General features: G+C 38.8%; 1 protein-coding gene across 1 annotated transcript; it reads right to left on the bottom strand.

The window, feature by feature from the left end:
• Window positions 1–4,071: 4,071 nt before the first annotated feature.
• Window positions 4,072–12,610, bottom strand: LOC112317705 (patched domain-containing protein 3). Its single transcript, XM_024574777.2, has 4 exons — window positions 11,522–12,610; window positions 10,543–10,664; window positions 8,246–8,391; window positions 4,072–5,576 (listed from the first exon to the last, which is right to left on the bottom strand). The coding sequence occupies exons 1-4, from the start codon at window positions 12,608–12,610 to the stop codon at window positions 4,072–4,074; spliced, it is 2,862 nt and encodes a 953-aa protein (XP_024430545.2).
• Between the last annotated feature and the right edge of the window lie 11,511 nt (window positions 12,611–24,121).

Consider the following 24,121-nt stretch of genomic DNA (forward strand, 5'->3'; position numbering starts at 1 on the left):
CTCAGTCTAGGGACCCTGGTGGCTGTCCCTTCAGCTCTCTCCCCACTCTGTGCTCACACAACTCTAATCTGCTCTTCTCTTCCTCCACTAGGGTGCAGGGTGAATGGCTGTAAATGAGATATTATGTGTTGGTGCTTTAAGAGCATGCCAACATCTTTTCCTGGGCAACATAATCCCAGCTGATTTTCACAGCGGGAATTTTACGTGGGAGCCTCTTTCCAGCTCTGATATTGAAGGCTGGGGAGCCTGGCCTAGGGTTGACACCCAAGCTCCTCAGGGGGAAACTTTGCAGCTGAGATAGCCCTCCAGAATCTCAAGAGCTGCCCAGAGGAGTGAGCCAGCCTTTTTTGCATCCCTGCCCTTCCTACCAGTATCAATGTGGCTTCTTCTGTGAATCCTTAGTTTGACCTTCTGTTTATCTAGTGTGATATTGGTTATTCGGGTTGGTTCTGTATTTTGGTTCTAATTCCAATTTGATGCTGGGAGGAGGTGAGTGTACCTTCCACCTTCTCCTCCCCCATATTGGATCTGACACAGGAACATGTTTGCAATTGGAGTCCCAGAAGGAAAGTAGAAAGATAATGTGGCAGAAAAACATTTGAATAAATAAAGGCTAATATATTTTCAAATATGATGGAACATAGCAAACAGGTCCTAAATCTCAAAAGATATACAAGAAGGTGGAAGAAAATGTACCATTTTGTACACACCCAAGCACAGTCAAATTCCTGAAAACCAGTAATTTTAAAAATCCTGTAAGTAGAGAAACAAGGCATATTCCATAGAGAAGAACAGTGTAACAATGAAGACTGAATTCTAATCAAAGCACTGCACCAGCAACACAATGGAATGACATTTTTTAAGTGCTGAAAGGAAATAACCCTTTCAACCTACAATTCCATGTCTAGTTAAAACATTCTTTAAAAAGACAAAATTAAGACACTGAGTTATGGTCAAAGAAGAAATCACAAGGGGAATGGGAACTTTTATTAAAATAAATGATACTGAACATCCACCATATAAAAATTTGTGGATACAGTTAAAACAGTATTTAAAGGGAAGTTTATAGCATTAAAAGCTTTTTAGAAAAGAATGAAGCTTTAAATCAATGGCTTAACCTAGCACCTTAAAAATCTTGAAAATGAAATAGAAAATTAAACTCAAGGTAAAGAACAAGAAGGAATAAAGAGTATAAATCAATGATTTAGTAACTAAAGAATGGAGAAAATAAAGCCAAAAGTTAATTCTTAGAAAAATATATAAATCACAGGTGGCAAACACAAGGCCTGCGGGCCAAATCCGGCCCTCCACCTTGTTTATCCAGCCCGGCACCTTGTTTCTACTCAGTGGCCACACTGAGCTATCACTTAACTGTTAAGGAGTAGTTACATGTATACAGTCCTAAAATTACATTCGGCCCTTAGAAGGCAACCGCAAGGTTGATGTGGCCCCCGGTGAAAAGGAGTTTGACACCCCTGATATAAATTAATATATTGATAATCCCATAATTAAAAATTGAGAGGGATGTAGTACAAATCACCAATATCAAGAATTTCACAGCGGACATCATTAGAGACTTTAAAATGATAATAAAATAATCAGTTAGCCACTTAGAAAAATGGGTAAGTTCTTTAAGACAAAACATACCAAAACTGACCCAAAAAGTAAACAAAACATCTGAGTGGCCTTATATTTGTTAAGAAAAGTGAATTTGAAATAAAAAAAAACCTTTCCAGACAAAACTTCATGCCCAGATGACTTCACTGATAAAGTCTGCCAAACATTTAAGGGAAAAAAATGAAAGAAATGATATTAACCATGTATCCTGTATTTCAGAAAATAGAAGAGGATTACTTACTAGCTCATTTCCTAAAGGTATCATACCCCTGATATCGAAACCTGAGAAAGACATTACAAGAGAATTGCAGACCACTATCCTTCATGATCTTAGGAACAAATATCTTTGACAAAATATGACAGCAATATGAGAATAATAATATGCCATGACCAAATGTGAGTCACCCTAGGAATGCAAGGTTGGTGTATTAAAAAATCATTCAACAGAAATTGCCACATTCACAGGTTACAGTGGAAAATAACATGGTAATCTTAAAAGATGGACATAAAATTATATGACCAAATTCAATACCCATGCATGATAAAACATCTCAGTTAACTATCAGTAGAAAGGAGCTTCATCAGTCCGATAGAAACTGCTATGAAATACCTCCTGGTAATTACCATACTAGATGAAATATTGATGCTTCCCACAGACTTGGGAACAAGGCAGTGATGTCTGTTTTTAGTAGGCTTTCCCACATTCTTCTCAGCGTTTTAAGCCACTGCAATAAGACAACTGAGAAATAAAGATTATACCCCTGGCTGGGTAGTTCAGTTTGTTAGAAGGTCACCCAGATACGTCACGGTTGTAGGTTTGATCTCTGGTCAGGACACATATAAGAATTGACCAAACAATGGGTGGCACAACAGATCAGTATTTCTCTCTCTCTCTCATTTCCTCTCTCTCTCTAAAATCAATCAATATTTTTTTAATCTCATTAAATTTTTTTAAAGATTATGTAGAAAGAAATAATATGGCCTTAATGTGGCCCTTACAAAATTGCATAGAAAAAGAAATTATAGTGATCTTCAGGAAAACACCTGCCAAGATTATACTTTGTTAGGTTAAGTATACCAAAGTCAATTCTATTTTTATATACTAGTAAGAAAGGAAAAAAAATTTTAAATTAGTATTATTTAAAATCCCATAAAAATAAAGATACTTAGAAATAAATCTACCTAAATTTGTGATATATTCTTGGGAGAAGTTAAGAAGACAAATAAATGGAGAGAAACCATGTTTACAGATTAGAAGACTTCATATTGCTAAGATACCTATTTCCCCAAATTGATCTGTAGATTCCCCATTAGCCAGTTATAATCCCAAAAGTCTTTGTGTGATAAATTGACAAGTGATTCTAAAACTAGTATCTAAATACAAAGAACCTAGAATAGCAAAACAATTTGGAAATTAAGAAAAATACTGAACAACTTAACACAATCTAATTTCAAGAATTAATATAAAGCTTTAGTAATGAAGGAAGTGTGGTATTGGCTTTCATGTAGACAAACAGATTAATGAACAGAAGTAAAGCCACACATAAGTTGTCCATTGATTCTTTGACAGAGGTACCTAGTTAATCCGAGTTAATTAGTGAAAGGACAGTCTTTTCACAATGGATGCTAGAACAACTAGACAACTATTATGGAATGAAAATGAATGTCTCTCCATACTTTCCAATGAACACATGTCTATGGATCATAGACCTAAGTGTAAGTTAAAACTTATTCGCTCTGAGAAGAAAACAGAGGTGAATATTTTGTAATCTTGGAATAGGCAAACATTTCTTAGGATACAAAAAGAACTAACCAAAAATATACCATAAACTGGATTTCAAAACTTTAAAAACTTCAGTTCATCATAATATCATTAAGAAAACACATGGAATAGCCCCAGACTGGGAAAATAAGTAAGGTGAACTTTTACATAATAATACACATAGGAAGTACAGTGAAAATATTCCATTTATGGTATAACATATTAAATACTTGAATTCCAGGCATGAATTTCTAATGATTAAATAACTGGAAAAATAACTGGAAATTTATATTTTGTTCTTGATTATATAGACCTTAATAAAGATGACAACATGTAATTTTGTAAAGATCTTTTATTTTTTTAAAGGTTGTAAAGAGATACATTTGTTTTATAACTTTGTTAGTCAATAGAAAAGAGGTTCTGGAGTTGTAATGTGGGTTTACTCCATTACAAGTTATTTTAACAGAAGGCAAGATACGGGCTGAGTAGTATAGATATTTTAATGTAAGATTAATTTTTCTCAGGATATGTTCAATAACATTTTAAATGGGATTTCCAAGTCAAGGAAACATGCCTTTGTTTTTAGTTTATTGACGACTATTGATAATAGTGCATTTTTATCAGTTTGAGTTGGGACAATCAGAAATTCTGTAATTGGCCTTTGATTTGCTAGGAGGTATTTTAAACAAGACTTAAAAAAAGGTTAAGAATACTGGAATAAAAATTAGACCATGAGCAGCCCCAAATAACATAACAAGAAACATAATCTTAAAAAATGTCCTGAAGATGTATGCTTTAGCTGCAGCTAGAACACACACCCCTATAACTGTTGAAACTGCACTTTGTAACACAGGGTAGCCTAGCATATACAATGCTTCAATTGTTTTTCGGTTTACTGAGGGCTCAGAACTGGAAACAAATGCATAGGTAATGTGTGCAGAAAAATCAAAAGAAAACCCTATACAAATGACAAGATTAATCATGGATATGGAATCAAGATTGACGTTCCAGAATGCCATGAAACCTGTTACTCCTACAATCACAGAAGCAATAGCAAAAGTTACCCACAAGGAACACAGTGGATGAGGAATTAACAATAAAGAAACAACAAACATAATGGTGGATGCAACAATGACGTTTCGAACAGTGTTTTCTATTATTGCAGTATACTGATCAAAATATATGAATGCCTGGTTATACACCATTAGGGGAATTTCACACTCTTCAGCCAAATCCCGTAGCTGGAGTAACATCTTTTTCTTGTTCTTTGAAGAAGAAATACCTATGGTCTGAATGAAGGCCCGGGAACAACTGATTTCATGTGATGATGAAACATTAATATCATACATAAAAAGTGGAAATTTCATAACAAAACTTGAAATGCTGTTTATAAAAGTATTCTTATCATTTACATCTTGTCTGTTATCTTCCATATATTGCACATATTCTTGTAACCAAAACTCTGTAAGATTTTGATCTATGTAGCCATTGTTTTCAAAATCTCTCAGACATTTTTCCAATTTTTGCCTAGTATATTTATCCCAGTAGTCAAGAGGTTCAGTAACAATAACCATAACCCTGGGACCATAATCTGAAAAATACTTTTCCTCTACATTAAAATATGGTGTAATGTAGGAATCATCACTTGCCAGATTTCGAAGGTCTAAACCTTCCTTCACTTGGAAACACCCATATATACTACTTATGAGGTACAAAATGTATAGAAGCACTACAAAAATCTTGGACTTAGTGCTTGTGAGAATAGGTCCAAAATAGTCTCTAAAGAACAAATTCATTGGATGGATATCAGCTTCCTGTTCATCTGGAAGAGAATCAAATGGGAGACAGCAGCATCGTTTTAATGAGGAACATTTTTGGTCAGGCCTATCTGTCTTTTTTAACCAATGTAGACAGACTACTTCTCTTTTACCATCCAGGGCCATAAATGCTCCAAAACAGGTGATGTTGTAAAAATAACAAAAGAACAGGGTTGTTCCTGTATAAATGCAAAAATATTGTACGGACCTGAAAGAGGTCATAACCCCTGTATAGAAGGCCAGGATGTTGGTGATGGTGGTGATTGTAATGGACACTGCCACTTTTGAATAGACACTGGCCATACGCTGTTTTATGCTATCTATGAGGTTGGTCTTCTGCCAGGCAGAAATCATGATAAACATGTCATCAACCCCAACACCTGTTAAAAAAGAGAAACGGAATCTTCATAAATATTAATATCCATTAAAAAATTAAACAGATCAATGTAAACCATTTTCTTTTTCTGTCACTTAAGGTCTTATTTACCTTGTCCAATCTGTGCTTTGATAATACTTTTTCTTATTCTTTCTCTAGTTGCCTCTGAATCCACAACAGAATTCATCACTCCTTATTCAGTAATAACTCGACACTTTGTACATAACTCCTGTTCTTCGCACATAGCACAGTATATTCTACTCCTAGTCTTCATTTAGAGTGTTTCAATGAAGAGTCAGGAAATTTGATTGACTGGTTGTTCAGTCAAAGCAAAATCACCATGCGTCTTTGATTCTACTAGGTTACTTTAGAGACTATTTTCTCTCATAAGACATCTCACACTAATGCACAAACACATTGAGCCAACATTCTATTGTTTAAAATATAAGCTGGATTTATGTGTTCTGTGTTTAACATTAGCTATCAATGTGTTATAATTTGAGAGGCACTACATAGCATATAAACATACACACACACACATAAACATACACACACACACACACAAAATGTAGTTTTCCTGCTGGTATGTTTTGGAGAGCCAGAATGCTATGATTTAAACTTCACTTGCCCAATAAGGCTTTATGTCATTAAAATGAAAGTACTCTTGATAGCAGAAATATGTACTAAAATAAATCTCAAGGATCCTTTACATATTAATGCCTACTAGGTAGTTAATTCTTTTCCATGATGGCATTTCATGATCAGTTTGGAATAAAGCAGACTTTGAAATCGTCATTAAAGACTAGGAAAGAAGGACAACAAATAGAACATGTTGCAGATAAATTTTTTCTCCTCAGGCTTTCTGCTAGAGCCGAGAGTACTTTCACTCATGGACGCCTTTGTTCCTGTGTGTGCTGCCACAATCAATGCTTGGAACTGAAATGCTGATCTTAAAAGTTTGGGGGGTTATCTCTATGGATTGTCTGGTAGGGTAGTGGGAATTGCAACTTTGCTTCTAATCCAGATGTTCTACAGGTATAATCAAGGTACGAGGATGTAAGGTGACAGAAGTCTTTGTAGCCTGCCATCAACTCCCACTGCTGCCAGCTTTGAGGATTTCTATTGTGCTCAGCTGGACAAAATGGAAGAATCAAAAGTATGGAGAATCAAGAGTGAACTCATTGATAATTAGGTATTTAATAGCTGGTTTTATTATTTATAGGACATTGTTAAGAAATGATCCACACACAGTTCTTGAATTGCTGGAATCACAAACACACACATTCACAACCATACATTCACACTCCTATGTACACACAAACTATACAAACATCGTTTCTATTAAACCAGTTATACACACTTTAACTACAGTTATTTACAACTGTGGGAAACACTGAGCGATTAAGTGCGAGTGTGAATGAATGTATGCCCTGAAAGCTAGAATAAATAAGCTGACATCCAATAACAGCTGCTCTACTATTAACCCAAGAAACCAAATATTATTTCTTCCAACTTGCTTACTTTCCAAAATATAAAGACCTTTGTTTTCTCATGCTTATTGTAAAGTAAATTCTGAAATTACAGGAAAATACAAAGAAAATTTTAAGCTGTAATTCCACCCTTCAGAGATAATTCCCGCTAACATTTTGATGTTTATCCAGAATTTGCTCTATATGAATGTACAGCTATAACTGTGCCACTCCATTCCAAACATCTTACTTCATAACCACTACTTTCACTTAGTATTATATACATACTTCTTTCTAAAGACTGAAATGATTCCAAAATTTTAATATGCTGTATTTGAATTGACCAATCCCATGTTGATGTGGGATTAAGTAGTTTTCAGTATTTTCTTACTCTAAGTCACACTGAAGTTAACATATTTATTCTACTTTTTGAGCACCTGTTCAATTAATAGAACAAATTTCTAGAAGTGGAATTGATACGTCAAAGGCATTCCCTTTTCAATATTTAAATCTGACTTGTTGCAAAGTTGTACTAAAAAAAAAGTGTGTACCAATTTGCAAATTTCCTCCAGCAGAGTGTGACTGTTCATTTGTACACAACTTTCCCCAAACCTTCAATTTTACTAATATTTGTTAATCTAATAAGAAAAGTAGGTGTCTCACTTTTGGTTTAATTTGAATCCCTTAATAAACTGAGAGATCAAGTATTTTTTTCTTATATTTTTCATGACTTGTATTTTCAATTTTTCAGTGTATATGTGCATGTACATGTGTCTGCGTGGACTGCCTGTTCGTGTTCTTTGTATTGCCATTTGGGGCACTAGATTTTCTTTTCTTTTTTTTAATCCTCACCCAAGGATACATTTACTGATTTTAGAGAGGGAGAGAGATACATCAATGTGAGAGAGAAACATCAATTGGTTGCCTCCTGTACATGCCCCGACCATGGACCAAACCCACAATCGAGGTATGTGCCCTGACTGGAATCTAACCAATGACCTTTCGGTGTCCAAGATGTCACTCCAACCAATCTGGCTATACCAGCCCAGGGCTCAGTTTGATTTTCTTTTTCCTGACACCTCATTTGGGATATGTAGAGTGACCAAAACATAATTAATTTGCTTAACCTAACACAAGCCCCTTCCCTCATCTATCTTACACACCCACAGACACAGTGCATAGCCTCACATTTTCTTTTACTCACCTAGAATAAGAAATGGTGAATTTTTAACTATGGTGACAAATGGTACCCCAGTATACAACATGAAGCCAAAGCCGCTCACCACTGCCAAGGCAACAGAAATTACTCCAAAGGTTGCAACGCACATTTTGTTTCGTACACAGTCACACCTGTAAATTTGAAGGGAAAAATCATGGAATTTTTGGTGGTAGCTTCCATACTGAAATTCCATCAATGCATAAGATTCTTCAGTTGGATACATATTCAGGAACCTCTTGTGCGGTGATTCCCATACCTGACTGCTAGAGAGCTTTAATTCCCAGGCAATATGCAAGGCCCCCACCCAAAAAAAAGAGGGAACAGGAAAATTAGGAATCTGTACTTTTACCAAACTTCCCTGGGTGATTTGTATATAGCTAGCCAAGTACTAATCCACAGGCTGGCATTTCAGGAGAAAGTGAGAAAGTTACACTAAAGCGCTGCACATGGTTAATTTCACTTGGATCTTCAAAGGGATGTGAATGGGATAAAACAGAAGGGGAGGGAGAGCTCCAGCAGAGAGACCACCTGTACAAATAGGTACTGACTCTGAACCCCTACCTCCAACTAGCCTAAATAGCTCCTGTATTTCAAAGCTGGGTCAATATGTATTGCGATTAACAAAAAAGTATGAAAGCCTCCTTCTAAAACATTTTTTAAGGTATCTCCTCTACTGGTAAAGTGGGTCTAGAAAAGTTCCTACTAGATGCAAAAAAAAAGAAAAAAAATTGAACTGTAGTCCATTTTGAACAACACAACCTATGCTTGGTTTTGTTGGACAGACATAAATGGGAATATATACACAGTATTTTGAAGTATGAATTCAATACTTTATCTCCCCAACAACCACAACAGTATATTTTAATATATTGACAACAACTTTTGGTTTTACATTTTCCTTGCTTGTTAACTGCTTCAAGACAAATAAAGGATACCTATCTCTAGATATCTCTAGTAGAAGAGAGAAACTACATTTGGATTGAAGACTAGGAAAGTCAACTATGGAGATGGAGCCACTGATTCTCCATGTACAATACAAGAATGAAATTGGATCCCTACTATGTACCATATACAAAAATAACTAAAAATTAATCAACAACCTAAATATAAGAGCTAAAACCATAAACTCTTAGAGGAAAACATAAGATAAATGTGCATTACTTTGACCTTGCCAGTGGATTCTTAGATACAGCACCAAAAGCACAGTTAGCGAAAGAAAAAATAGATAAATTGAATTTCATCAAAATAAAACTTTCATGCATTAGTGGACATTATCAAGAAACTGAAGAGATTATCCACAGAGTGGGAGATTACCCGCAAATCATATATATATGTCTGATAAGGGGTTAACATCTATAATATATAAAGGGCTCATCAACAAGACTCAACAATTAAAGAATAACTCAATCAAAAATGTGCAAAGACTTAATAGACATTTTTCCAAAGAAGATATACAAATGGTCAATAAACATATCAAAAGTTAGTTATCATTTGTAATTAGGGAAATGTGAATCAAAACCACAGTGAGATACTACTTTGCACCTACCTGAATGACTATAATCAATAAAACAGAAAATATCAAGCATTGGTGAGGAAGTGAAGACATTGCCGGTGGGATACAAAATAGTGTAACCTCTGTGGAAAACAGCTGGGCTGTTCTACAACAACCTGACATGGAATTACTATACAACCCACCTATCCCACTTCTAGGTATATATTGAAAAAGAATTGAAAACAGGGGTTCAAGCTATTATTTGTACACTAATGTTCATTGCAGCATTATTCACAGTAGTCAAAAAGTGGAAACATTCCAAGTACCTATCAATAGATAAGCTGACACATAAAATGCGGTGCGACATACAATGGAATATTATTCAGCCATAAAAAGGAATGAAGTTATGATACATGCTACAACATGGGTGAACCTTAAAGACATTGTGCTAAGTGAAGCAAATCACAGAAGGACAAATATTGTATGATTCCACTTATATTAAATCTCTACAATAGCTAAGTTAATAGAGACAGAAAGTAGATTAAACATTTACCAGGCCTGGGAGGAGGCAATGGGGTGTTATTGCTTAATGGTTACAGTATTTGTGTGGGGTGATGAAAAATATTTGGAAACAGATAGTTGTGATAATTGTCCAATAGTGTGAATGTCATTAACATTACAGAATCATACACTTTAAATGGTTAAAATGACATTTCATGTTATCATATTATGTTTTACCACAATAACTTTTTAAAAAATAAAGTTCAAATAATTAATGAAAGTGTTTTACCTGTAGCATGATGAGATTGAAAATAATATGATTAGAAGGTATGCCACGTAAAACAAAGGAATCACTGTCGTAGAAGTTGCCTCAAATTCCAATTGTCTAGAAAGTGATGTAAAGTAGACCACCTGCCACAAAAATATACTCAGATAAATAACTTTAATAACAATATTTGTGAGATACAAACACTATTCAAACACTGTAGCTTATTGATGAAAATATCGTCCAAATTCATTAAAAGATCAAAATACATGAATTATGTTTTTAGAAAAAAGAATATAGACATGCTTCTTCCCACAAATCTCTGGCATAATGTCCAAAGTTTTTTAAAAATGCAAAGTTTAAAACTTCTGAATATACAAAATCTAAGTTTTATATAAAGCTATGAAATTATTAATAAAGAAATTGTGGCTTTTTCTAAATTTTTTTAGGTTGCTATCTTTCACTATTTTCAGGGTATAAATATCATTTCAGAAAGGCCTGGTATTCAAAGGCTTTTTCCAGTGGGTATCCCACTTTCACCGGACCATTCACAAGTATTAGTAGGTTAGCTGAACCAACAATACTGCACAGTTAGCACGTGCCTGGCACTATGCTATAATTTACTTGAAAATTATTAACCTAGTTATCTTCTTCAATAACACCAGAGACTTTAACGAAAAGGAAGAATTTCCAAGCAATTTGGCTGGAAAATCAATCCCTGAAACTAAGCCTGAAGCTCAATGTCTGTACGGAACAAACCTATCTTGAGGTTGCAGGATTTGTGTTTTCCACCAGAATATTGCCAATGATCTAAAGCTTTTGGCATCCTACAGTATTAGTTTAAGAAAGTTGGACTAAGTACCAAAAACACTAGTGCACACCCAGCTTCAAGGACTCCACAGAACACTCAGGGAGCACTATTGTTATCCACGGTCCTTAGGATAAGCCTTCTTATCCTTCCCACTTTGCCCGGGCCTTCCTACTAACCCCAGCTACCACATACCTGGACCATCTGCAAGGCCAGGCTCTTTTCAATATTGCTGATTTGCTTCAGGAAATGGATCAACCACATCTTGCTATGCTCATTATCTTCTCCTCCCGTCTTCAGGTAATATTGCAGCCGCATGGCTTTGGCCTCCGAGAGTCTGTAGTTGGTTCCTATCCTCTGGTCTAAGCTGATTCCTCCAATGGTGCCAGGCAGACTCACGGGCTGACCATTTTGGGTGTAGATGGGGAAGGTGATTGTTTTCAAGTCAAGATGCTTGTTCACTTGCCAGGCAGACAGGATTGGGTTGGAGGGTACGCAGGAGCCCTGGATCTTAGCACACACCTCACTGTACGGGATCTGGTTTCCGTTTTTCTGTGTCCAATACAGAGCCTGCACCATATGGTCCAATTTGTTAATTTCTGATAAGACTTCTTGTTCCAGCAGGGAGGCAGTGTTGGCGACCACTAAAATAGAAGCGAAGTTGACCTCGGTGCTCTTCCGGTAGACGGAGAAGTAATCTGAGTCGTCAGTGGTGAAATGTTCTTGCACAAAGCGTCGTTCAGCCTTCGCGGGGCTCCCGACCGGAGTGTACTGCTCCTCAAGGTCCTCTTTTTCACTCTTGGGCAGGTAAGTAAAGCCAGTGCCCAGAACGGCCGTCAGCAGTATGGGCACCAGCAGGAAGACCCAGGGGTACAAGCCCACCTTCCATCCCAGCCATCGGAAGCCCCGGGACAGCGGAGCCTCCAGGCAGTTGGTTTGGCAGCGGCGCTTATGAGACACTTCAGTTAGGAACTGTGACCTGGGCGGAGATGAATCTGGCTTCAAGGACACCTCCGAGGAAACTGACTCCTGCTCCGCTCCTAGCGGCTCCGCACGCTGCCCCGAAGCCCAGCCCATCTCGGGTTCCTGCTGCTGACCTGACTCCGGCGGCACATCCAGCTTCTCTCTGGAGGCCTGCAGCTGCACAGCCTTCGGAGGCGCCCCCACATCCCAGTCTGGCCCAGGCCCTGGCGGCTTCCATGTCTTCGGCAGGGACTCGGGCTCCTCCTGCGCCGCGGTCTTGAGCTCCACCTCTGGGGCCGTCTCTGCGGGGCTGAGATTCATTCCCGAAGGAAAGGCCACGTTCTCAAACACCGCAGCAGGATGGGAACTAGCTGCGGGAGATCGCCTATCTCTACCTCAGCCAACGGTTTTCGGAGCAACCGCTGCTGGGCCTGGATTGCCAGAGCTTGCGTTGGGCAGCGCGCGGGTGCGGGAGGAGCTTCCGTTGGGCAGCACGTGGGTGCGGGAGGAGCTTCGGAGCTTCGGTTGGGCAGCACGTGACCCGGCCTGTCTTGCTGCTGGTGGCGCTGTTCTCCGGCACTTCGAGTTTTGGCTCCTCTAGGAAAGAGGGCTGAGTTGTGTTTTGTTTTGTTTCCTTTTTTATGGACCGTATTGGGCTGACACTCGTTAATAAAGTTATATAGCTTTCAGGTGTTCCATTCTGAAATACGTCGGATGTGCATTCTATCGTGTGTTCACCGCCCCGGTGAGAGAGCGGGTTTCCTGGGCCTGGGGCCGCTGCGGGCCGCTCCAGGCCGCTCCAGGCCGCTCCAGGCCCGGCCTGCTCTGGGACTGCGCAGAGACCACATCGCTGCCGGCCTGTCTTTGGGGCAAGCAGGCCGTGCCAGAAGCAGAAGGAAGATCCCGCAGTGTCCCGCCGAACTGGGGCTCTTGGGGGTGGGGAGCTGCGCCCCCAACCAGGGACACCTTGGGGACCGGGAGGAGGCTAGCCCGATGCTTCAGCGGAAGGGGTAGTGAACCTGGCAGTGGGTGGGGAGAAGAGTGAGGCCCCGTGAGCCATTGCACCCCTCCAGGGTCAGTCTGGAGGGGTGTCCCCCAAATTTGTGCGCGGGGAGGGGACCAGAGCAGTCCATCCGCTGTGGTTAGTCTTGTTAATCCGTGGATCTGTGAAGTCAGCAGGAGGGCGAAGGCCAGAGGCGGAGTGGGGGTGGGGAGCCCGACCTCCAGGCCTCACACCACTGAGCCCCTGGGGAGTTGCCCGGTTGGGAGGAGATTCCTTGCACCTGACTTAGCGGGTAACCTGGGCGAACTTCCTTCCCCTGCCTGGCCCTCCACCCCCTCGTCTGCGAACGCCTGGCACAGCCGCGCCCAGGTGCAGATGAGGCCGTCGGAGAAGAGGACTTTCAGCTGCTCCTGGGTGACCTCGCACGCCAGGGGCTCGAGCAGCGGCACATGGTGGATGTGTGGGCACAGCACTGTCCCGCACACCTTGGCTGGGACCGGCCTGCTGCGGGGAACGGGGACACTGGGCTTGGCCCTGCTGCCGCCACATCCTGGCTGACGTCGCCCAGGCTGTGGTCGCACTTGTGCTCCTTCTCTGTGCCCTGTGCCCGCTATGCCTCCCCGGCCCCCTGCTCCTGCATCGAAATCTAAATGGCCTGCCAGGCTCCAACTGCACGCCTGGGCCACGCGCATCGCCACTGCCCGCCGGGTGTGGGAGGCTGTTGGACAGCGAGCAGGGCTTGGGCCCAGGGCCTGGCTCGCCACCCGAGAGCTGCTGGTGGCCGGTGGCCTGTCGCCGGGCTTGCCAGGGAGCGTGGGGTGCGGGCCGGGAATGGGGGCGGGAAAGGCGGGCCCACAGGCAGCGCGGCGCGTCCGGGCGGGCCGAGCAGACGCGTAGGCGGTGGAGCAGGCCTCGGACGCTGCGGATCGCTGGGCTCTGGTGTGCGAGCCCCCGGCCTGCCGCCGCGGGCTCCTCCTCCTCCTGCTCCAGACACCGCGCGCCCCCTTCCCCCGGCTGCCGCCGCCTCCTCCGCCGCTGTGGTGTAGAAGTGGGAGGCCAGAGCGTCGACCCGGGACTTGGGGCCGTGGCCACGGGCCACCTTGCAGCCCTCGGCGGCGGACCGCACGGGGACCAGGTCCTGCTCATCACCCATCAAGGTGCAGCACCCGGCGGGGGCCCAGGACACGCCGAGCAGGCCCCCAGGAGTCCCTGCAGTCAGTGCAAGCCGCGCGCAGGTTGCCGTCTCGGCTGACGCAGGCCGGTGCGGGCCGTGGGTGAAAAGGGAACTCGCTGAGGGCCCTCACCCGGCACCCACTCGGCGGGAGGGTTGCGGGGCGCGGCGCTCGGGCGGCGTCCTCTCGCTCGTCCGCACGCTGCCCCAGGGGGCGCCAGGGCGCGCGGGTACCCGGCAGCTGCAGACGCGGCGCCTCGGCCTTGTCGGCCGGCTGCTCCTCACTGAAGAGCTTGCGGTTGTTCTTTCAGAGCCCATGCACAAAATAATAAAATCGTACAGAAAAAATGTCATTAATTAATCAAATAAATCAAATTCAAAATCAAAAAGCAATTATGGCATATTTAATTTTATTCCATTTTAAATCAATCTATAAAAGTATGTATTAATCTCTGTACCAAAGATACCTTTAAAAACTGAAGGTATTTTTTCTTCTTTATTTTTCCTCCCTATTGATTTCATGAAATCATCCCATATATTCAAAAGTCTGTTAAATTATGCTCCAATTATAAAATATCATAGGTTGATACATCTTGTTAAACATTTTAATGAAAGATCTTTAGTAAAATTAATATTGTCATAATAAAATGTCAGAAAAGCTGTTAGCTTAATGTCTATGGAAAACACGTGTTCTGTTAGAATTCGTAAAATCTTGAGTGAGTAAGTCAGCCTTAAACTAATTTATGTGAGACTATATTGTTTAATTAACCTAAATTAAAGCCAGTTAAGAAAACTTGGGGAAGCTCATATTATCTGTGCATGTGATTTTATCTTTACAAAATATTTCTCTGAATCAATTAAACAGCTGTTAAGAGTAACAAAATGAACATTCTCAAAATAACATTACAATTCACCACTTGTTTGAAAATATAAAGAGTTAATCTTCACATCTGGATTTCTAATCTCCTATCTAAGATATACTATGAGACTATGACAGGCATTTGATCTGATTTATCTTTTGGGCTTAAGAACCTCATCTTTTTCTCCAAAAGTTCTTGGATGTTCCAATTAGCCATTTCTGTATAACATTATAACCTTTACATCAGGTTTAGTTTTCTTTATACAGATGGTCATTTGATAAAGACAGATGAAGTGTGACTGAATAAAATGTTAGGAAACAGACACGATCATGAGAATTATAGACAGTACCATTACTTTACCATTAAGTCTTTAATATATTTTGTTACATTGTCACACATCAAACAGTATCAACTTGTATCTTTATCATACTAAATTAAAGGACACCATAAAAATTTTTAAAAACAAAGCTATGTGTAACAACTTGGCTGAAATAAAATTCATAGATAAATCCACAGATTTTATAGGTAAAATTACTATGAAATTTTAGCTCTATCCAGTCTATGCTCTAGGCTTTACCCAGTTAGATCCCCTCTGCAAAATGCTTGCAAAGTGATTGTGCAACTGAATAGTTGAACTTCTCCAGTAAGTTCTCTTATTGGCAGAAACAGTGGGGGTAAAAATTTATCCACAAAGAAAAATATTGAGAAGTAGATCTATTTCAGTCATATACCACATACAAAAGACCAAAGTCCTTGGTCACAGTTATGTCAGGATTTACTAGATGTGAGATAACATCATATCCAAAATCTAGTCATCTAGATGATAAAGCTGTCAATGACAATTAGTGGGATTAAAAAAAAGTAGGATTTTAAAGAGATAATGAACACAACAAACAAATGAGCAAAATAGAACCAGAGGCATGGAAACAATGAACGAACTGACAGGGACAAGAGGGGAGGGGTAAGGAGGATAAAGGAAGAAAGAAGAAGGGCCCAGATAAAGAACAAGTATAAATGACCCGTAGACATGGACGACAGGGTGGGGATTGACTGTGGGAATGGTGAGGGGCAGGGGAGAACAATGGGGGGAAATTGGGACAACTGTAATAGAATAACAATAATAAATACATACATACGTACATACATACAAAGGGATTCAAATTATACTGACAGCATTGTCGCCATCTTTTGATAAACTTTTGTTTACCTAATAGGGCAAAGGGCACAGCAGACTCAACTCTGTGAACGTTTAAGATATCTCACAAATTATCATGGTAATAAGAACTCATAAGCTCTTAAAATACTGTATTTCATCTTCTGACTACTATGACTATTGGAACTCTTACTGTTGCTATTTTTAAAGGTCTGTTGTCCTCCATACTGGATGGCTTAGTCCTGAGATGCACACATAACCATTTTTGCCTACATGCTTTGAGCGCTTGCCTATGCCAGCCATTAAACTAAACACTTTTGTCCATTGGAAACGGTTTTATACACAAGTAACAGAAAACTCACCTAGTGGCTTAAACAAATGGGTAATTATTTCTCTCCATAACAAGAAACACTGAGTTAGATGGCTTCTAGTGATGGTTCAACTGCCTGACAATGAAGGTATGTATGGGATTCTATCAGTTCTCTCACGTTGGCAAGATAGCTGCCACAGCCTCGTTCTCACACATTGTCTCTAATTTCATCCTTCACTTTCTCCCCCTCTCTTATTTCAGTCAGACTGACTTCTTTACTCACCATATTTCCATATCAGGGCCTTTGCACTGGCCACCCCATCTGCTGGAGTACCCTTTCCCTAGTTATTCACATAATTCACACCCTCACTTCCCTCCGACTTCTGTCACAAAGTGACTTTCAGGAAAGCCTATCCTGATCTCTTAGTTATTATTGGTGTCCACCCCCTCCCAGCATTCTCAGTGCCATTAGCCTCTTCTTACTTTCCACACATTTACCACCTTCTCAGGGGTTATATGTTATGTCCCCCTAGCAAGCTCCATGAGATCAGGGCTTTTTGTCTGTTTTATTCACTATGTGTTTTGTACCTAGAACAGTCTCTTCTCTTAATAGGCAGACACTTAACAAATATATGTTAAATACATAAATCTATTTTTAAGTCAGGAAAAATGGGGAAGATAGCATGAATGATCTCTGTTTTTGTATAAAAAGCCAAACCTTCTACAAAAATACCCCAATAGATTTCTGAGGTTTCATTGATGAAACAAGATTACATAATCAACCCTAGCTGGAAGAAAAGATAGAAAAGAACATTTAGCTTTTCCAGCCTCTTATGTGGACAAAGAAAGGGATAAGGGGGCTGGGGGAAATAGGTGTGATGTTAGCTAACTCACAGAATCTCCCGTGCACTGTAATCTCCCAGCTAAGCTTCAAAACCTCATATAGGTACTTTTATTATATCCATTGATGAAATGAGTAAATCATAAGTTAAGGTTTTTAAGCGACTTGCTCACGGTCCCACAACTATTAAGAGTGGCAGTGCTGGAATTTTTATCCATGCTGTCAGACTCCTAACTATACACTCTAAACCACAAGGCATATACTTAATTCTATCCGAGTTTCTTAGGTGCCTTCCCGTATACCCTTTATGCTTGAACTTTTTATAACTTTGAGGACCTCTCTTCGCCAATTCTGTGGCCATGCTGACATGTTAAAACTACTTTCCCTCTTCTTCTTTATTGGGACCACTTTCAAATTCATGCTTGTATTTTTCTCGAAGTACCTCTTCCCTCATGAGGTATTCTAACTTTTAGGATTTCATGAAGCCAATATTTTCTTACTTTATAAACTCTCTAATTTTATTTTAAGACAAAGAATGCATTTTACATGGAAATTTACAGAAATAGAAATATAAATTTAGAAGTGGAATGGGTAGTCTTGGTTGCTTAATTCAACAGCCATTACATTGAAGCCTTCCAAATTCATGAAGGTAGTATAATACAAATGAGAAACTTGAGTGAAAACAGATTTGCCAATATGAATTTTCAGCAAAGAACTGTTTTTAAAAATTGGACAAAAACAAAATGCCTTCTAATAGGTTTCTAATAGGTTTCCTTTTGCTGGTGTATTGGATATAGTGTAGCCCTTAGAAAATCCTGGCTTTGCGTGTAGGTGTCAGTTTCTGTAGTACGTATCTCTAGTCCCTAAACTAACTCCTCTCCTCTAAGTGGTTATCAAAATGCCATCCCCCACCTTTCACGAGATAGACAAAGTATTAACAACTGCCCATTACTCAGGAGATGATACCTCTTAAAAGCTCTTGATTTGAAAACTCAGTTCTGTATTTCAAAGGAGTTTGCCATATCTTATCATGCATTTATTTATAGTGCTAGGATTTTCAACATAACTAATCTTCCATGTTTACTAAATGGAATGGGGAGTGGGGAAGAAAAAAATAAAACTAGCGAAGGATAGGTTGAAGGGATAGGAAGAAAACATAAAGAGTGAATATACTTGATATGAAGGGGGAAGAGATTTAAAAAAACGAAACTACTATGTTCTGGCTAATGTAGCTCAGTGGATTGAGTGTCAGCCTGTGAACCAAAGGGTCATCAGTTTGATTCCCAGTTAAGGAACATGCCTGGGTTGCGGGCCACGTCCCCAGTAGAGGGAACGTGAAAGGTAACCACACATCGATGTTTCTCTCTCCCTCCCTTCCCCTCTCTCTAAAAATAAATAAATAAAATCTTTTAAGAAAACCTACCTAATCAACCAACTGATAGAGCAACAATAAGAAAGATACATTATGAGAAAAATAACTCACTTGATATAAAAGACTGTTAGGAACATAAGAAGGTAATTTCAGAGCAGTATTTCAGATGGTGCCACCTGAAAAATGTAAACCTTATTTATTTTTAAAAATTAGTTGAAAATAGAGACACAGGAGAGTCTCTTAAGGCAGAACACACTTCATTAAAGAGATCATTGTATAGATTAAACAAAATAACTCATATTAATCCTAACCATGATCCTCTGTAGACTCTTAATATTCATAATTACTTTTTCTAGTCCCTTCTTTTCTTCCTGAGAAAATAATACAAAGAATATAAGAAGCTGTAAGTCAAGGGCTTCAGAGAGTAGAATTCAGTTATAAACTACTGTGTAGGAAAGGGTTGACTCAGAAGGTCTGGGTTGCTCAAACTGCGCATTTGCAGTAAGGCCTGTCTTATGTGACAGACACCCCCAAAACTCTGAACACTGTAGCTCAGCTGAGCTTCACTGGTTGACAACATTTCGCACATGCTATCACACATGATTGCTGGGAAATAAGGTGCATCCATGTGACTCCGCTGGGAGAGGATTCCTGTGACCATGTGCCGTTTCTCCTAGACTCTGTCTCAAGTACCTTGCCGCATTGCTGATTTCAACTGGTATTATTTATTGTAATAAATAGTAATTGTAAGTGTAACAATTTTTCTGATTCCTGGGAGTTCTTCTAGTGAGTCATGAACCTTGTGAGTGATTTGGGAACCCCTAACACAACTACAAAATAGTTTCATATGTTTTCTAAAGTTATTATAACCACACAACTCATTTTCCAAATGCATATACTTACAGGATTAGATGAAGCACTATTAATGGTTACACACAGCACAGATAGAGGATAAGGGTCGAATTGAGCCCATTTCTGTTAAGAAATTTTTACCATAAGTAAAAACAGAGAATTAGATATTTTAAAAGGACAGTCAAGAGTTTGGAACAGCCACTGCAAAAGTATTAATTGAGTGAAATAGATAAATATAACCGATATTCTAAAGAGTAGCCCAGGCTAACTGCTCTTATGAGCATCAGTTGGGAGTACGTCGGATATGCCCAATGAGGGGAAATTGGTTCCAGAGGTCCTTTTCAGGTAAAGAAACTGAATGGGAAAAAAGCAAATCATAAAAAAGATTTTAAATTCGCTCCCTATTCCTAAATCCTGCCAATTGCCCTCAGATCTTCTCAGATCTCTTTTTGTGCATACGAATTGTCGTCTTCCCACTTGGGGTCCCTATACTATAACAAAGATACTCACCTTCTAATCTGGAATCAAAAACTCTTTATTATTCATTTTTATTAAAAGTAGTATATGCTTATTATGATTATAAAGTATACAAATATTTAAAATAATGAAAAAATCACTTCTTATATAAAACCCCTTATGATTTTGCTGCATTTACTTCCATTCTTTTTAGAGGGAGTTATATTTACTGTTAATACTTTTGTTTTAATTTCTGATGGATCATATTCTGAAGAAATGTTTATATACTTTTTCTTCAATTAATATTTTCCTAAAAATACCTTATCAGCAGATCCTAAGTGTGCTTTAGAAGTACGTCTTTTAAATGGCTTTATTATTCCATCATAATGAAACATTCAGTCACCTCATTTTACAGGTGACAAGTCTGAAACATAGAAAGGTTATAAGTGATATCTCCAAAGTCACAGAGTTAGTCACATTAGATTTAGATGAGAAAAATAATTTCTTCAAATTTCTTGCTTGGCACTTTAATCTACCCAAAATAGTGCTGTTCATTTATCTTCTGAAAATAATGATTATATCATACCACCTCTGTTTTACAGCACTGGACCCAAACTACAGGAAAATACCTAAACTCTTCACCCTAGTATTCAAGACCATTTAAAAGCTCTCTTTACACCATTTTGCATGTCCTGACCCTATACCACTTCACATCAATCACCGGCCCAAACTCAGTCTGCATTTTCACCCTGGAATATAGGTCAATAGAATATGCTATTTACAAAATCCAAGACTTATGTCACTTTTTCCTTACCAAGATTTCCTTTTCTCTTTTTTCATATATCCAATTCTTTCAGGGTATTCTTGGCGAAGCCTTTTACAACAACTCTAATTCACTCTAATTTCTTAGTTTTCTAAATTCTTAAGGCTTCTTTTTATATGAATAGTAGAGCAATGTCTATTCAAGTCCTTATCCCACATTTAATCGAGTTATTAGTGCTTTTGCTATTGAGTTGTTGGGGTTCCTTATATATTTTGGAGATTAATCCCTTATCAGATATATGGTTTACAAATATTTTCTCCCATTTTTATAGGTTGCCTTTTCACTCTGTTTCTTTGCTGTGCAGAAGCTTCAGACATTTTATAGATAAATTTAAATCTGTATTCAGAGCAGCTAGTGTCTAACAACACTTTTAGGAGTAGCAGGGTTTCTTTCCTTTTTCTTACTTTGAAAGAAATGTATATTTCCAGATGTACTTTAATCCCACAGAAACAAAATGACTCTTCACATTTTTTTATTGTCAGGTTTATCTTTCCCCTTTTTAATAGAGTAGTAGGATTAACACATTTGTCTTTTGAGATAAGCACATTCTATGCTGTTCTCCAGTGACCAATCTTTATAGCAACATTAGGTTCAGACCTTTCCTGCCCATATAACCAGTAGCTGATAAGAAAAGGGACAGGATAATATGAATGGGAACACCTAAAAAAATGAAGCTTTGGCCTGATAAAAAGCATTTTCTCCATGAAAAGGATCTCATTTGCCTTACAGATCTGCACACTATTAACAAACATGCACACACTTCAATTATGAGAGGCATGTAGTTACAATGCCTCAGGGAAAAGTACGAAGAGATTTATTTTCCAGCAGCAATGAACAACAAAATCAAAACTACTGCCTCTCTCCTGGTTAAAAAATATTTTACATTAGATCCAGGACTAAGTATGTGCTTTAAGTATTCCAAATTGAAAACAAAACAAAAAATGCCTCAAGACAAAAAAAATAGAACATATCATGCAAGAGCTCTTCGATTTCTTGTGAAATATTTTCATTTCCTTACCTATCATTATCAGATTATGAAAAGATATTATTGCTAAAATCATGTGGCTAAAAAAGGAGAACGCATTCTAGTTTTTTGCATAAATATTAATATATCTGTTTTCTCACATATTCAAAGCTTCCCAATTAAATCTTGCTAATGTTCTCTCAATTTTGACTCTCAGAAGACCTATCTATAAATAAAATAACTTGTTATATTTTCAAAAAGAAACACTAGACACAAATCTTAATACTAAAAAAAGCATAAGAGACCTTTACCTCAACAATGAAGGCTAGCATATAGTTATCTATTTAGTGTTAGTTACTTATATAGCATATAGGTGATAAGTGGTAAATTTAAACATGCTGTCCTAACTCTTGAACCTTGGATTTCAGAGAACAATAGACTAATCATTTTACATACAAAAGTAGGCTAAAATTCTATGTAAGAAGAGATGATTTAAATCTAAGGGTAAGGATTTTTAAACAAAGTTTTTGTGAGTATTTAAACGTCAATGCTAAACATTTCTATTATATAGTTATTGGATTTAAGGCCAAAGCTTTTTTTTAAATTTTATTTATTTATTTTTAGAGAAGAGAAAGGAGGGAGAAAAAGAGGGAGAGAAACATCAATGTGTGGTTCCCTCTCATGCACCCCCCACCAGGGACCTGGCCTGCAACCCAGGCATGTGCCCTTACTGGGAATCTAACCGGCGACTCTCTGGTTTGCAGGCTGGCACTCAATCCAGTGAGCCACACCAACCAAGACTTAAGGCCAAAGCTTTATAAGATGTCATGTAACTGAGGACCAATATAGAACCTATAAGCAGGCTGATGAAATGTCCCAGTTTCATCAGCACAATCTTACTTTATGTCTGTTGTCTGGACATTATTAATAGAGACCCTTTCACTCTCAAAGGCCACTTAAATGAGCAATCTTATACAGTGAATCCTATCCAAAATAATAAATCAGAAAGGCTAAACTCAAATGAGTTGTACCTTCTAAAGATATTTTAAGTTATGTTTATAATTAGAAAATAAATACATATGTGTGTGTATATATATATATTAGATGAACACATTATTTATACCTAGGGATTTATTTGTAGTACATCACCACTTACTGATAGCAGAGCCTTCTGCTCTAAGTTGGCTCCAGCTCTAAACTGGCTTTCTTGTCTCAACATGGCATATTTTGGGTAATTGAAAAGGGCAAAAAAAAGGTTGATAAAAAGGTTGATGATATAAGAGGAATAGAAATCCGAACGGCAACGCACCTATCTGCTCAGAAATCAGAATGTAAGAAATGCAAGTCTAACGTGCTTTGGAGGCATTATAGACTAGAAAAGTGAGACAGCTGGAGAGTTGGGTTATGGGAGCATTACTGTGATCTAGGAAGAAAAGAAAAGAATGGGAGAGGCGTGAGGAGGTGGAAATGGTTCAAAGCAATTCCAATTGGTTTTTTGTAATTGTAACAGAGTAAAGCTTATAAACAATAGATCAGTACTCCTCAGTTTGCTACTCTGTGGAATAGTGAGCCATAAATACAGTGTAGCTTGACTTTACCAGGTCCTTTAATATGTCTTTCATTATATCCATGAACAAAATGAGGATAATTTTTATGTAAATGTACCTACTTCACATTTGACACCGTGTACCTTGTATCTCTCACAAGAATAAACCCAGTCAAAAATACAGCTATTCCAAAAAATTACTTAGACAAATCCAGGTTTCGTTCAACCTTCAGCCTTTACTCTTTGACCTCAGTTGTTGTTTTTTAAAACCTAATATTTCTTTAGACTCACTTGATCTTTAGTTTTATGGCTTATAGTTTACTCAGCTTCAAAATTCCCCTGAGGTTCTTGTTCCCCTAATACAGTTTTTCTGGTGTTCCAGAGATAGGCACACCATCTTCTCCCTCCAGCCCCATGAGTGAACCCATGACCAGCCCCACCAGGAAGGGGAACCCCCTCTGTATATAAATGTTGCTGATTA

Source organism: Desmodus rotundus, chromosome 4, assembly GCF_022682495.2.
Source record: "Desmodus rotundus isolate HL8 chromosome 4, HLdesRot8A.1, whole genome shotgun sequence".
Lineage (NCBI taxonomy): Eukaryota > Metazoa > Chordata > Mammalia > Chiroptera > Phyllostomidae > Desmodus > Desmodus rotundus.